Source organism: Oreochromis aureus, linkage group 3 (assembly GCF_013358895.1).
Source record: "Oreochromis aureus strain Israel breed Guangdong linkage group 3, ZZ_aureus, whole genome shotgun sequence".
Taxonomy (NCBI): Eukaryota; Metazoa; Chordata; class Actinopteri; order Cichliformes; family Cichlidae; genus Oreochromis; species Oreochromis aureus.
The window spans coordinates 103,231,502-103,246,313 of NC_052944.1; the positions used below are offsets into that span (position 1 = coordinate 103,231,502).

At 42.3% G+C, this 14,812-nt stretch overlaps 1 protein-coding gene and 1 pseudogene across 1 annotated transcript; one reads left to right on the forward strand and one right to left on the reverse strand.

Annotated features, from left to right (window-relative positions):
• Window positions 1-1,689: 1,689 nt before the first annotated feature.
• Window positions 1,690-6,591, reverse strand: LOC120438637. Its single transcript, XM_039609063.1, has 6 exons — window positions 6,477-6,591; window positions 4,195-4,536; window positions 3,968-4,096; window positions 3,371-3,679; window positions 2,134-2,438; window positions 1,690-2,053 (listed from the first exon to the last, which is right to left on the reverse strand). The coding sequence occupies exons 1-6, from the start codon at window positions 6,502-6,504 to the stop codon at window positions 1,991-1,993; spliced, it is 1,176 nt and encodes a 391-aa protein (XP_039464997.1). The 5' UTR covers window positions 6,505-6,591; the 3' UTR covers window positions 1,690-1,990.
• A 579-nt stretch (window positions 6,592-7,170) lies between these two features.
• LOC120438616 lies at window positions 7,171-10,506 on the forward strand (annotated as a pseudogene).
• Window positions 10,507-14,812: the final 4,306 nt, after the last annotated feature.

The window sequence follows — 14,812 nt, forward strand, 5'->3', positions numbered from 1 at the left end:
GAAAATAAAGTAAAATAAATAATAAAAACAAAGGTGAATCAAATGGACCAATACAGCCATGGTCAATTTGGTAAAGTAAATCTGTTGGGCATCTTTCTTGGCCTTTAGACAATAATTCTGATGGCAAAAGAACCAAATGGGACAGGCGGGAAAAAAAAAAAGTAGGTGATACATCCTGTAATATGCAATATGAATGGTTGAAATGCACCAAAAGTCAGCCACACTCTGAGCTCCAGTCAGCTTAAGTCTAAACTGGAATTGGGAGCTCAGTGTGTTTTCAAGGGAGTTGAGTTTTTTGGAGTTGCTGTTTTCAGCTTTTTCTTGGACACATGCTCTGTGTGGGATTCACGGAAAATTGTCACGGTGGCCACAGTGCTGGGATTGTACATAGTTGTTCTTCATTGCCTCACTGGTAATGAATTTACTGTTCATCATAAGAGTCCTGTATTTGGGTCCGCTTTTTCCTGCAACTCCACGGTCTGCCACCACAGACTGTGACTGCTCTTTCGTTTAAAATAAAAGCCAAATTGGTTTGCAAAATCTAATGTCGTGTAAGATGCATATAATGTGTACAAGTCTGTATAATTTCTTGACAAAAAATAAAGAATGGATAAATGGGAGTTTTTCCTTCCCACTGTTGCTTGGTCATATGATTGTTGGGTTTTCTGTAACATTGTAGGGTCTACCTTACAATATAAAGCACCTTGAGGTAACTGTTGTTGTGATTTGGTGCTGTGTAATATGTAACTAAGTAATATGTGCTATGACAGGAACTTTAGACTGGCAGCGTGTTCAGGATGTGCTCCAACTTTTGCCCTCCTGAATCTGAGTTGGGTAAAGCTGGGCGGATTCTGGGCAGATTTTTTCAGTCACGTTATTCAGCTTCTGCTCAAACTGCACGATTGACTCGCAGGGGTTAGAAGTTCATAGGTCACGATGCAGGTCTCACACTATACGGCCCGATGCTCTGATGCGACCTGAGTGCTCACACTGTGCGTCCATAAAATGAAGGTTATAACAGAAAATCTGTCCCTCGCTCTTCCTCTCTGTGTTTCACTCACACAGACACGCACACCACCACCATCAACTTTGCTAAATTGTTAATGAAAAACATTGATCAGACAGCTGTGATTGAGCAGCAGTGTAAATCCAACTATTTTCACGGTTGTTGTGGTCGTGATAATTTTGTGAGGCCACATCGAAAAGGCTCGGGTGAGCTTTCCAAAGTCCTACAAGTTGTGCCTCCATCGCTTGTATCCAGATCACACGCTGCACCGCCGTGCTGCGCCGTCTTTTTCGCTGACATTTGTGTTTGCACGTGCGCAGTGTGAGAAGCTGCAGTGACACCCTCACGACGGTCGCGAGGATTTTAAACAGGTTTGAAATCCTCACGACCAAGAGATTTATGATCGGGAGCTGGTCGTGAGGTGTTAATTGCTTCTCTTTACCCCACGTATACTACACGATGCACGACACACGGTGAAGGCCAAAATCGGGCCGATCACCAAAACGGTCGCACGACTCAAGAATCGGCTCAAAATGGGCCAAAAACCGCACAGTGTGAGCATAAGCAGAGAAAAATGCATGTATAAATACTGTTTATTTGATAAACTCTTGTGTACATTAGTCTATATAAATGTTCATTGAACAAATGTGTAAATTGTGCTTCACCGTCTTTCACATCAAATGCAGATGATATTGATTATTTCTTGCACGGTACTTTGTTCATGTTACTGAAACAATAAACAATAAACATCATCAAACAAATAAACATAATCAACAGTAAAGTGACCCATTTTAGCTTTTACAAGTTACTTGTCTAATCATACTGAGAACAGACAAATATGAGGACACAATGTTGACCTCACTGAGAATAATACAGCCGAACAAAGTACAAACAAAGTATCAGCTGACAGCATCTTCAACCCTTCATCCACTGTCTATTCATGATGTCCTTCACTGTAATCAGATTAATAACCAAACAAACACATCAAACCGATTGATCATTGGAGCTGATCCTGATGTTGTGTTTGTTTCTTGGCCTGATTATTCCCTGCAGAGGAAACAGAAGAGAGTCACACAAACAAGCAAATAAACCAACATGAATAATCATGAACTAACTCACTAACTAACCTGTGACTGTGAGGCGTCCTTGTTGTTGACCTCACAGCCGTATCTCCCACTGTCACCCTCCGTGGGGTGTTGCAGGGTCAGACTGAGGTCTCCGGTGGTCAGCAGGTCTTTCTTCATCTTAGTGCGACCTTTGTAATGGTTGTCCTGTTTGTCAGGATGGTCACAGCCGTTCTCATACACGTGGACCTTCATGTATTCGGGTTCATGACGTTTCCACACCACTTCAGTGTCTCTAGGCAGGTTTGCTGTGGTTTGAAAGGGCAGCAGGACAGACTCCGCCCCCTCCTTCACGTCTACCTGACAGTCTGAGAGGACAACATGTACTTTTTTGATTTTGTTTGAATTATATTTTAATCCACCAGTTTTTCTGTTTCACTGGTTGGGCCCATGTCCTCGTTTTAGGATCAACAGTGTTTTAATAGGTAAAGGTTAATGCTTGGACATGAATTGAGCTGCGGTTTGGGGAAGGCCTCGAAGGGGACTGACGGCGGCTCCAGGGCCGGGCAGATCCACATGTACTAAATATTTAAATGGTAAATGGCCTGTATTTGTATAGCGCTTTACTAGTCCCTAAGGACCCCAAAGTGCTTTACATATCCAGTCATCCACCCATTCTCACACACATTCACACACTGGTGATGGCAGCTACATTGTAGCCACAGCCACCCTGGGGCGCACTGACAGAGGCGAGGCTGCCGGACGCTGGCGCCACCGGGCCCTCTGACCACCACCAAAAATAAATAAATAGGAGTGAAGAAGTTAATGAATTGAGAAGGAGGGAAGGTGGGGCATGTAAACGAGAATGAACAGTTGCAGAACTGGGGGGAACCTATATAGATGGCAACCGGAAGGAGAGGGTTTAGAGGTGTGGTCCTGCTCCAGAAATTCAGATACATAATCTCCAATAGATCACTTGCAGATGCTTTCAATCATAAATATGTTTTTGGTTTTTGTTTTTGCATATTTGTCACCCATAAATCATCATGAAACAATTTAAAATTTTAGACAGAATAACCGTAGTTTCTAACTTGTTTCTAACAAGTTTCTCTTTAGTTCTCTTTAGTTTTCTCTTTAGTTTATAACTGTTCAAACTTATATTCAAGCATGGCCGTCTCATTAACTGCTGATATTTAACAGTTTCTCTTCCATCGATTTCCCAAAAGTAACTTCATTAGTTCCTCCAAACAATCAAACTTTCACACACAATCTGTGAATAAGGATCATCTGCAGCACTGACCTCTGACTTTCAGCTCCACTTTTTTCTCCATAAGGACTTTTTCCTTCCTGTCGTAGACGGTGTAGGTGTAGGTGTCTGTGTCAGTTTCTGTGGGGTATGTCAGGGTCAGACTGAGGTCTTCAATCATTTCTGTTCGGTTCCTGTAACGTCTGTGCGGTTTTTCAGGCTGCTTAGAGTCTTTCTGATACACATGGACGTTCCTGCCATCTCTGTCCTTCCACACAATCTTATTTACCTTAGACAGGTGAACTGTGGCTTTGCAGGGCAGATTGGCAAACTCCACACCTGAACCCACCTCCACCTCATGAACTGAAAGAACAACCAAGCACAACATGAGCTGCACAGCATCAGCAGCACGGATCTTTTAACAGGTTCCTTTCTGAACCTTCTCTCTGTTATGAGCAATGTGCAGTGTCACCCGATGCTTTTAAGTTTTGTTTTGAAGCAGGGATACAAATAACAAAGAGATCACAAAAGGGAACTAACATCAATCAAGAAATAGAACCAGAAACAGGGGTAACAAAACTGAGAAGTGCTGCGAAATATTACACTCAAAGAATGAAACACTGTAGAACTAAGTAATACACTCCTACATACCCTCTTTATTTTTCAGCCTTTTATATCCACAAAACATGCTGATACCACAGCAAATAGCCAGGACAACCACAGGAACCAAGACAGCTGAGAGAACTTTGGGCCAGACTGGAGGAGGTGGAGGAGGAGGTTCTGTAATTAACACAAGCACAAAAAACCTGAACATCATCCAGCAGATTTTGATAAATTTAGAGTTCACGTCTCCTCTAACCTCTGTCTACATCGCTGACCTGTGACCTTCAGCTGTAAGTAAGTCCAGCTCACATCTCGTCCAGTGATGCGGAGGATGCAGGTGTAGGTTCCACTGTCAGAGACTGTCGGGTTTCTCAGAGTGAGGCTGAGGTTTCCAGTTTGCAGAGCATCAGCACTCATTGATGTTCGGTTGGTGTAACGCTGGTTTTGATCATCCACATCATCACCACTCTTCACACGAACATGGACTGTTGGGATGTTGAGGTCGTTGCGGTCCCACACTGCTGCTGTGAACTCACTGGGAGCAGCTAGTAGCTGACAGGGCAGCAGCACAGACTCAGCCCCCTCATACACCTCCACTGCTGTGGCATGCTGGGAAACTGAGGACCCAAATGTAAAAGAGGTGAAAGTTCAAACTCTAACTACAGATGCAAAGATGGGTTCAGTTTACAAGTGATCAATTCAGCATCAGAGATTTTCACACTTATGTCATGGTCTGAGCTGGTGGACCATGAGGAGTGGAGAGTGAAACCAAAAGCAGACACTTGCAAAAGAAAGTCTTTTTTGTTTTTTTTAAAGGCAAGCTGTCTATTAATGGCTTGGTGACGCTAAAAAACAAAAGGTAAACGAGAACCGAGACTTAAAAAAACTAAACTGAGCAAACTAAAGCTGAAACTAACATACAGAACAGGGAAGATGGATTCATGAGCCAGTGGCTGGAAGCCAACCCACTAACTTCAGGAGTGAAACTAAAAACCAGTCTAATAGCGCCCGACATTATTTTGACATAAACTCATTGCTGCCCGAGGCTGCAGCAATGAGTTTATGTCAAAAACAAATCCTGGATATACTGTCGACTTTAATTCTCTTTCTCTTAAGCAGCAAGTGATTAAAGAATTGATAAAAGATTAGTCATTAGAGAAGAAAGCAAAACTCAAAACAGACTCGTGTATCTTGAAGTGTGTTCTTACAAGTCTGTGTGCATACTTCAGTGATGACAACAATCGCATCAAAGAGTTTTTGGTTATCAAGATTTTCCTGTTTTCTTTATTTAAAAGTACTGCATTTGTTTTCCATCATTAGAACGTCATTGATAGTGATAACGAGTGTGGAACTGATAGGTGACCTAAGTGCTGATGAACCTGCACACCAACAAACTGTCTCAAAGATCCAAAGACTTAAAATGAAGATGCTTCTCACAGGTACTACACTGAACAATCAGCATAATGGCTTTCAGTCTGTTGACACAGGCATTTTGACAAATATTAGTTCATGTGGTTTTGTATCTGAGGAGAAAGGAGATTCATTTGAATGAGAGAAAACAGTGATATTAGTCAATGTTTATAATAGTCATAATCTAACTGTTCTGAAAGAGATGACACACATTTTTTTCTTTAAACATAATTGTACTGCCGAACAGTGCGACTTACTACAATTCATTTGTTTACTTTATTTCTTGCTCATTTAAAACTACCCTGACCACCCTGAGTCTGGTCCATGTCTACATTCCTATTGACTATTGGAAGGGTTAGTCAATAACCCATGACCTTAACCTGGCTACTACTACTACTAGTAGTAGTAGCCAGGTTATAATTTAATAATAGAGTTTTCTGTCAGGACTGAATAAGGAGTTTTGGGGGATGTTATGTGTAGGGTTAGAGCAGCTTTATAGTGTGGCTACAGAAACAGCTGTAGAATGTATGCGCTTATAGGCATTTAGTGGTTTGGACTTGGAATTAATCTCTTCCTGTGTTATATCTCTTGGCTGGCCTGGGAATGCCTTGGTGCCCCCCCGGACAAGCTGGAGGAGGTGGCCGGGGAGGGGGAGGTCTGGACTTCCCTGTTTAGGCTGCTCCCCTTACGACCCAGTCCCGGATAAGCAGAAGAAGATGGATGTTTTATAGATCGATATAATAAATAAACACCTTAAGAAAATCTAGCTAAATCATTTAATTCATTCACAGTGACAGAGTAATCACAAAATGTGGCTTTAAATTTTTTCATTGTACTTACTTAACACAGTTAGATAAAAATTTACATGTAATTAAAGACATAAAGCACCATTTTAGGCACAAGTATTTGTGTGTGTGGTGCTCCAAACAACTATCGAATATGAGAAATTAATTTGAAATTAATTTAAGTCCTGATTGATTTGGTCCTCCCATCGTGAAAGCTGCAGAGAGACGGTCTTCATTCAGGAGAATACACAGAGCAGTCATCAGTGCAGTTCTTATATAATGACCTCAAGTTACAGATGTGTGTGTGTGTGTGTGTGTGTGTGTGTGTGTGTGCATGCAGAAGATCAGAGCATCTTTCTTACTGAATAAGAGGAGCAGCAGAATCTTCATCCTGCAGTCAAAATCCGGTTAGATCTGATCCTCAGTCAGACTGCAGACACATAAAGCAGCACACTGCAAACACCAGTTTACTTCCAGGTTCCCTGTTCAGTCATGGGGGGGTAACCGGGGGTTCCCAGGCAGAGAGTATATAGTGTTACAGTGTTATAGTCCTATTTTTATCTGGGAGAAAATAGAACTAACTAGGAATGCACCAACACAGCAACAACAAACACATGCACCAAACTATTCTGTCTTGTTTTTAAAGAGACAGTGAGCTACAGAGAGATCAGACTTAATAATATGTAACCAGTGTCACCTGGCAGTCAGCGACCTTCTCTGGGACTGGAAGAGGAGGAGTGACAAAGAAGTGGTGGGTGGGTAAGGAGTAGTCAGCTCTGAGAATTTCAGGGGAAGATGATCTCACTCTGGTGTGAGTGGCTTTGATTTGTGAGGCATTTCTTTTTGGTTTTCAGAGACGGGATATTTAGCATTTTAGGTTTACGAGGTTTCATGGTGGAACTTATCAAAGTCTAGATTTACTGTGTATGGAGAAATTAATCAGTGTTTAGTACTTGTTGTTTGTGGTGTTTAAAGAAGTTGAATTAGTACTTGGAGTATTTTTAACAGTAGTACTTCTACTTCAGTACACACTGTGTGTACTTTTACCACCTGTGTCTGAGACCTCCTTCAGGGTCCACCTGAAGCTCTCAGTCTGCTGTGGAAAAAGGAAATCCAGGTGAGTTTCTCCTGATCACCTGAGGCCGTCATTACTGTGAACCCACACACCACTCCTTACTCCTCCCACCCGCTGCACACAGTCACTGAGTACAGACCGGCTGATAAAGGGAGAGGCAGGAAGAGGCGGAGCAAAGACGAGAAGTTCAACGTCATTTTGCAGGAGTGAAAGTGTGAGAGAGCAGCAGCAGCGCTGCAGTCGAGTCCTGTTTGTCTCTAAAAGAAGATTCACTGGAGTCCATCAGGTTTCTCTCAGCAACAGTGGTGAGTGCAGCTGATCACACTTCCTGTTTCTACACAAATCTTCACTCTGTTCACTTCATGCTGACTCATCACAGTCACACTGGATCCATAGAAATCTGCTCATGTAACCACAGATCCACTGTAGGAACATCGAGCTGCTGCTTCAGTCTCACTGTGGCTCTGCTCAGGACTGTGGACTCAGTCTGTGCTCTGGACTTCAGACTGACTCCACACTTCCTGGTTATTCATCACTTCCTGTTCCTATTAGATTGATTCTGGATCTGATTGATCATAAGGATTACAGACGTGAAAACACCTGTTTATTCTTTATTGATATAAAGCCTTTGATACTGTAAACCAGCAGATTTTGGTCAGTACTTCAAAAAGTCATTCAGACATTTTACAAAGAGAGATTATCTGACTTAGTGTATCCTGTAAGAGTCACAGATGTTCCTGAATCATTCAGAAAACAGTCGATGCTGCACTTTATAACTTTGTGCGGAAACATAAATCTCATTATTTAAACAGATGTGTTTGAATCATCCTGATAATCGAGGCTTTAAACATGTCAGAGTTCACACATCAGCTGTGATATTCAAGCTGAACTGGATCAAACATGTCATCAGACACAAACATAGATGATGGTGTTTAATCCCAAAGCTTATTTAAACAAACTGGAGGACAGAATTCCTCCTTAAATGTGATTTTGATCAACAAAATTCACTGATCTCATTTTCACACAAATCTTCAACCTCCTGTAAAACAGTCAGAGAAAAAATTTCACATCTTTTTAACGACTGTATTTATCTTCATCCCCAAAAGTTATTCTGTTCATCTGGACGCTGCACTGTACAGCAGACACGACGATGTTAAGTTTGTGTTTGGGATGAACCAGTTTGTGTCTGAGTGTGTTGCTGGGTCTCCACCAGTTACTCTGAGAACTGAAGAAGCTTCTCTGATGAAACGTCTTCAAGAACCTCAAAGAAGTCCAGACGCTTTTCTTTCCAAGCTCCTCAGACTACTGACGCTTGTGTCTCTCTTTTTAAAAATGAAATTTAAAGTGAATTTTGAATCAAATGTTTCTTTTCTTTCTCCCTCAGAGTGCAGACATGTCTGCTGCCAGCAATCTGCGATCTGAAGATCAGTTTCTGTGCTCCATCTGTCTGGATGTGTTCACTGATCCAGTCTCTACACCATGTGGACACAACTTCTGCCAAACCTGCATCAGTCAGCACTGGGACATGAATCAGAGCTGTCAGTGTCCCATGTGTAAAGAGACTTTCTCCACTAGACCTCAGCTGAGGGTCAACACCTTCATCTCTGAGATGGTTGCTCAGTTCAGACGTGAAGCTCAGCAGAAAGCCAGCAGCAGCAGCTCAGAGCAACAAGCTGCCAAACCAGGAGAAGTTCCCTGTGACGTCTGCACTGGAACCAGACTGAAGGCCCTGAAGTCCTGCCTGGTGTGTCAGACCTCCTACTGTCACACTCACCTGGAGCCTCATCTGACAGTGAAACGTCTGAAAAGACATCAGCTGATTGATGCTGTGGAGAACCTGGAAGACAGGATGTGCACGAAGCACGATAACCTTCTGCAGCTGTTCTGTAAGACCGACCAGACATGTGTCTGCATGCTCTGCCCTGTTTTAGACCACAAGAACCACGAGTTTGTTCCTCTGAGAGAAGAATATGAAGGAAAGAAGGCAGAGCTGAGAAGACAGAGGCTGAGATTCAGCAGATGATCCAGAAGAGACGACTGAAGATTCAGGAGATCACAGAGTCGGTGAAGATGAGTAAAGATGCTGCAGACAGACAGAAAGCAGAAGGTGTTCAGGTCTTCACTGCTCTGATGGAGTCTGTTGAGAGACGCCTGAAGGAGCTCATGAAGGAGATCGAAGACAAACAGGAAACTACAGAGAAACAGGCTGAAGGTCTCATCAAAGACCTGGAACAGGAAATCTCTGAGCTGATGGAGAGAAGCTCTGAGGTGGAGCAGCTCTCACGCTCTGAAGACCACCTCCACCTCCTCCAAAGCTTCTCCTCCCTGAAAGCTGCTCCACCCACCAAGGACTGGACAGAGGTCAGAGTTCATCCACCATCATATGAGGGGACTGTGGGGAGAGCTGTGGCTCAGCTGGAGGAGACAGTCTGGAAACCCATGAAGAAGAAGCAGTTTGAGGCTGAGCTGCAGAGGGTGCAGCAGCATGAGGTGGATGTGACTCTGGATCCTGATACAGCTCATCCTGAACTCATCCTGTCTGATGATGGAAAACAAGTGTATCATAGTGATGTGAGGAAGAAACTTCCAGACAACCCAGAGAGATTTTCTCTGTGTGCTAATGTTTTAGGAGAGCAGAGTTTCTCTTCAGGCAGATTTTACTTTGAGGTTCAGGTTAAAGGAAAGACTGACTGGGATTTAGGAGTGGCCACAGAGTCGATCAACAGGAAGGGAGGAATGACACTGAGACCTCAGTATGGTTTCTGGATTGTAGTGCTGAGAAATGGAAATGAGTACATAGCTGGTGCTTCCCCTCCAGTCCGTCTCTGTCTTCATCCTGGTCCTGAGAAGGTGGGGGTGTTTGTGGATTATGAGGAGGGTCTGGTCTCCTTTTATGATGTAGGTGCTGCAGCTCTGATCTACTCCTTTACTGGCTGCTCCTTCACTCACAAACTCCACCCATACTTCAGTCCCAGTCCTAATTTTGGTGGTAAAAACTCTGCACCTCTGATCATCTGTCCTGTCAATCAAACTGAGTCGATCAACGACTGATTTTATTGGATGAATAATTGATTTTTCTTGAAGGGACCAAATGAACATATTGAGTGTAAATCCTCTACAGTCTCCATGTTTCTATAGAATCTGATCATCAGGACTCTGATTCACACTTTGATTCTCATGGAGTTTGATTTGAACAGAAGAAAAGTTGAATCAGGAAATGTTCCCACTGATGGAGACTCGAGCTGAAGAGCAAATATCAGAGAATAAATGTCCAAAAGCTTCATTTACAATAAAGTTTGTTCAATGCTTTGAGTGAATCCAGACTCATGTGTGGCTGTTATACGGAGCATCAGAGTCCAGCTGAGTTATGTTGGATACAAACTGCTTATTTTGGCTCTGTGAGGATTTTTGTTCACTGAAAACTGATAAGACGGATAATATTCAAAGAACTCTGTAGAGATTCATGCATCCATGTTCTCCACCTGCAGGTGTGGAGGAGAAAGGTGGAGCACAGACTGCTGCATCCTTCCAGTCACATCATTTTGATGATTATATTTCCATGTTGTGATGATTTGGGTTAAAGAGAAACAGAGTTGAACGGCTGCAGTCACAGCATGAATAAGATGCTGAAGCTGAGCTGTCAGTGAACATGTTTCACTCTGATTTGATTTGAAGAATATAAAGTGTGTGTGGCTGCTGACAGCTGCAGTCTCTGTTAGTCTGCATGTTCAACACACACACAACTTTCCCCCTGAGGCAACGATCCAGCAACAACACAAAGAACAGCTGCAGACACACACACACACACACACACACACACACACACACACACACACAACTTTCAGTCTGAACTCTCAAACACACAAACAAACTCTATCAATGTCAAACTGTTAAAGAACACTTTACTGTTTAAGGCAGAATTCCTCCTTCTTCAGTAAAAATGATTTGAGGTCTGTACCAGTGTCTACAGTGGTTTTGGCTTCGTAACAATTTATACAATTTACTAAAAACATGTGTTTTTCTTTATGCCGTACAAACTATTTTAAAAAAGCTTTGATCACAACATCTTTGCGATTTTCCCCCAAATCGGTTATTCCGATTATTTTATCTGGTTTAACTAACAAAGGCTTAAAATCTTACTTTTAACTTGATTTAAACTCCTTTAATTTCTCATTAACTCAGACTTTTAATTTATTTCCTTGTTTGATGTAGTATTTCTTTATCCTGGTTTAATTTTTGCTGATCCTGTTTAACCTGACCTTTGACCTATTAATTTTAACTTAACTGTACTCTTGTTTTGACCTTTTGACCTAATTATTATTATTACGCCGTGTTTTCCCCTCCAAAATGACCTCCAACCAGAAAGCCTCATTTCTGCTGTTTAACAGTGAAGAAATGTAAAATGATGCCAAATTAAATTGCAAAATTTCCCCAATTAAAATCAAATTGAATCAAATCAAATCATAGATCGAAACGATCCAGGACCTTGTGAATCACATCAAATCGATTCTAGAAATCAGTCACGATACCCAGACCTAAAGCTCACTTCTAGCCTGTAATACAGTATTTGAAATTACATGGTGGTGGATAAAAAACTGTCATTTTGTCAGAGAGATTTTACTCTATGTCAGGGGTGTCAAACTCATTTTAGTTCAGGGGCCACATGGAGAAAAGTCTATTCTCAAGTGGGCCAGACTGGTAAAATCATTGTATATATAACTTAAAAAAAAGAACTTCAGACTGTTTTCTTTGTTTTAATATGATCAACATAAAAATAAAGCTATATTGTATGTTCAAAATAGTAGAGGCACAACTAGGGATGGGTACCGGTGTCCGGTGCCGTGATGGCACCGGTTCTAATATAAACGGTAGTAACCAGACCGAAAAGCAGCGCACATTTCGGTGCTTTATTTCGGTGCTTTTTTTTTCTTGAGATGTCATACGCTTTGGATTCTAGCCAATCATTTTACCTTTACAAGGATAGTAGGCGGGCCCAGGTATGTACGTTCTTTTAGAGCAGAGCTACAGATTAAAAATGCCCAAGGCAAGCGGTCAAAAGTCTGGCTGTACTTCACAGCAAAAGATGCAAACTCAGCAGCCTGCAACAAGTGCTTTAAGCCCTACGCCCCTGGTACTGCGAGCAAAAAAGGAGGAGATCACGTTTAATCGGTTATAACACTTGGTGAGAAATATAAGTCCAGACATGTGTGGTATCCACAGAAACCTCCGAATCTCAGCTAAAATGTCATATAAACTATTTCTACAACCACCAAACTCAACGAAAACAAGCCATGATTAAACGAGCAGTTATGTAAATGCGCAGAAGTCCGCTAAACAAACAAGGCGGACCAGAAATTCTCCAGACTTCATGTAACCGGCTAAAGAAAAGCTGGTTATCTTCCAGAGCTATCACCAATTCCAAACACCAAGTTTCACCACACTCTGACCAGAATTCACTGAATGAGCTGCAAAAGAAGACCACAAAAACACAGCGGCGCAAATGCGCTAAGACAGAAATTGGCTTACCGCCCAGATTTCCTCCGTTATTTTCGCCGGTAGCCGTTAACCACGTGATTGCCGGTAGTTACCATGCCTACCTAGCCGCATCAGAGCCGTTTTCGTCAACAACCTCCATTTTAGATCCACCTATAGACACGTGACTGGACAGACGTCACGTGCAGTAAATTTGGGCCCACGTGGGTTTTGGCATTACCACGTCTGATTGGTTAATGTAACGTGAACGTGGCATCGTTACTGTGACTCTATTGGCTCAAACAATTAAAAAAGAGGTGTCAATCATGCAAAGTGACCAAAAGAAACTAAAGTTACAGCCCCTCAGAGTTTAAAGGGCCAGAGGCCAATTAAGCGCTCCATGGCAGAAAAGGCCCATTACCATGTAAATGTGTGGTTAATTCTTCAAAAACGCATTTTTTAAAAAAAGCATTTTTAGGCATGTTAATAAAATTAATTAATTTCTGCTCTTAAATACCTATGAAAATCAACTGGCGTGGTGTCCAATTGTGTGCAAGAATTGGACATTTTTGTACAACGTCTGGATATTCATGTATTGACAGCGCTGTAATTTTTCACTGTTTTACTTTAAAAACATAAATCTTTGCACAGATGATGTTTATATGTTGTTACGGTTCTTATCATTTTGCAGAAAAAAAGAGACTGCTAAAAATAAACACATGAGAGGTTTTTGGACGAAGTTTGTGTTCTCCATTCTTTAAGCACCGGTTCGAGCACCGTTTAAGCACCGGCACCGTTTCAAAAGTACCGATTTGGCACTGGTATCAGATAAAACCTAAACGATACCCATCCCTAGGCACAACATAGCTCATCATCATCATAAATCATAAATCATAAAACATCTCAAGTTATTTGAAAATTCTGAGGACAAAGAACACACAAGCACACAGTGCCTCAGTGATTCAAAGAACTACATCAGGGTGTCTCATGCAGCACTTTCAGTGGGGTTGCATAGTTTATTTGACTCCTGGCATCTTTTAGCTTTCACCAGCTCATCAATATCAGGCTTCACATCCTGAGCGGCAGCTAACTTCAGGATGTGATTCAAGTGCCTGTGTGTGAGCCTTGAGCGCAGTTTTGTTTTATTTATGCTCATTACAGAGAAAAGTTGCTCACAAAGATATGTGGTTCCGAACATGCACAACAGTTTTGCAGCGAGGGCTGTCAAGTTGGGGTAACCTGGCAAGAGATTCTGATAGAATGTGTTCAAGCTGCGGCAAATTTGCCCTTCAAATCCGAGTCACACCGCAAGTCTGTTATTTCAAGTTGGATCCTGACGGGCAGATCAGAGGGATTCACGGTGAACGGCGAGCAAAAAACTTTGAAGTCTTTCTCCAGGTCACCAAAAATCTGAAATTGTTGCTAAACTCTAGAAACAGTCCCGTTATTTTATCTTTAAACTGCTTCATATCTGCCACACTTTGGATCGTGCACACATTTCTCAGACAGGGGAAGTGAGCTGCATCACCACCAGCGAGCTGCGTCTCCCACAATAACAGCTTCAACTTGAAAAAACATATGCTGTCATAATACTGCGTGACAACTTTGTTGCTTCCTTGCAGCTGTTTGTTCAGGTTATTCAGGTGCTCTGTAACATCCACCATAAATGTAAGGTCCTGCATCCATTCTGCCGAATGAAATTCTAACACTGGCTCGCCCTTTTCTTCCATAAACTGTTCAATTTCTTCTCGTAAATCAAAGAAACGCCTCAGCACAGCACCTCGGCTCAACCATCTTACCTCAGTGTGGTATGGCAGGCCATAGATGTGGTCTTTCTCTCTGAGGAGACTGTCAAACTGACGGTGATTGAGGCTTCTGGATCGGATGAAATTAACAGTTTGGATGACCACCTTCATGACGTTATCCATTTTCAGTGACTTGCAACACAAAGCCTCCTGGTGCAAAATACAGTGAAAAGTCCAAAAATCACGTCCTCCATTTGCAGATTGCACTTTATGTCTGAACTTTTTTACAACGCCTGCTTTCTTCCCGATCATTGAGGGCGCACCATCTGTAGCCAGGCTGACAGCGCGGGACCAGTCCACTCTGATCCTGTCGGCAACTGTGTTTCTTGTCATGTTGAGTACAACA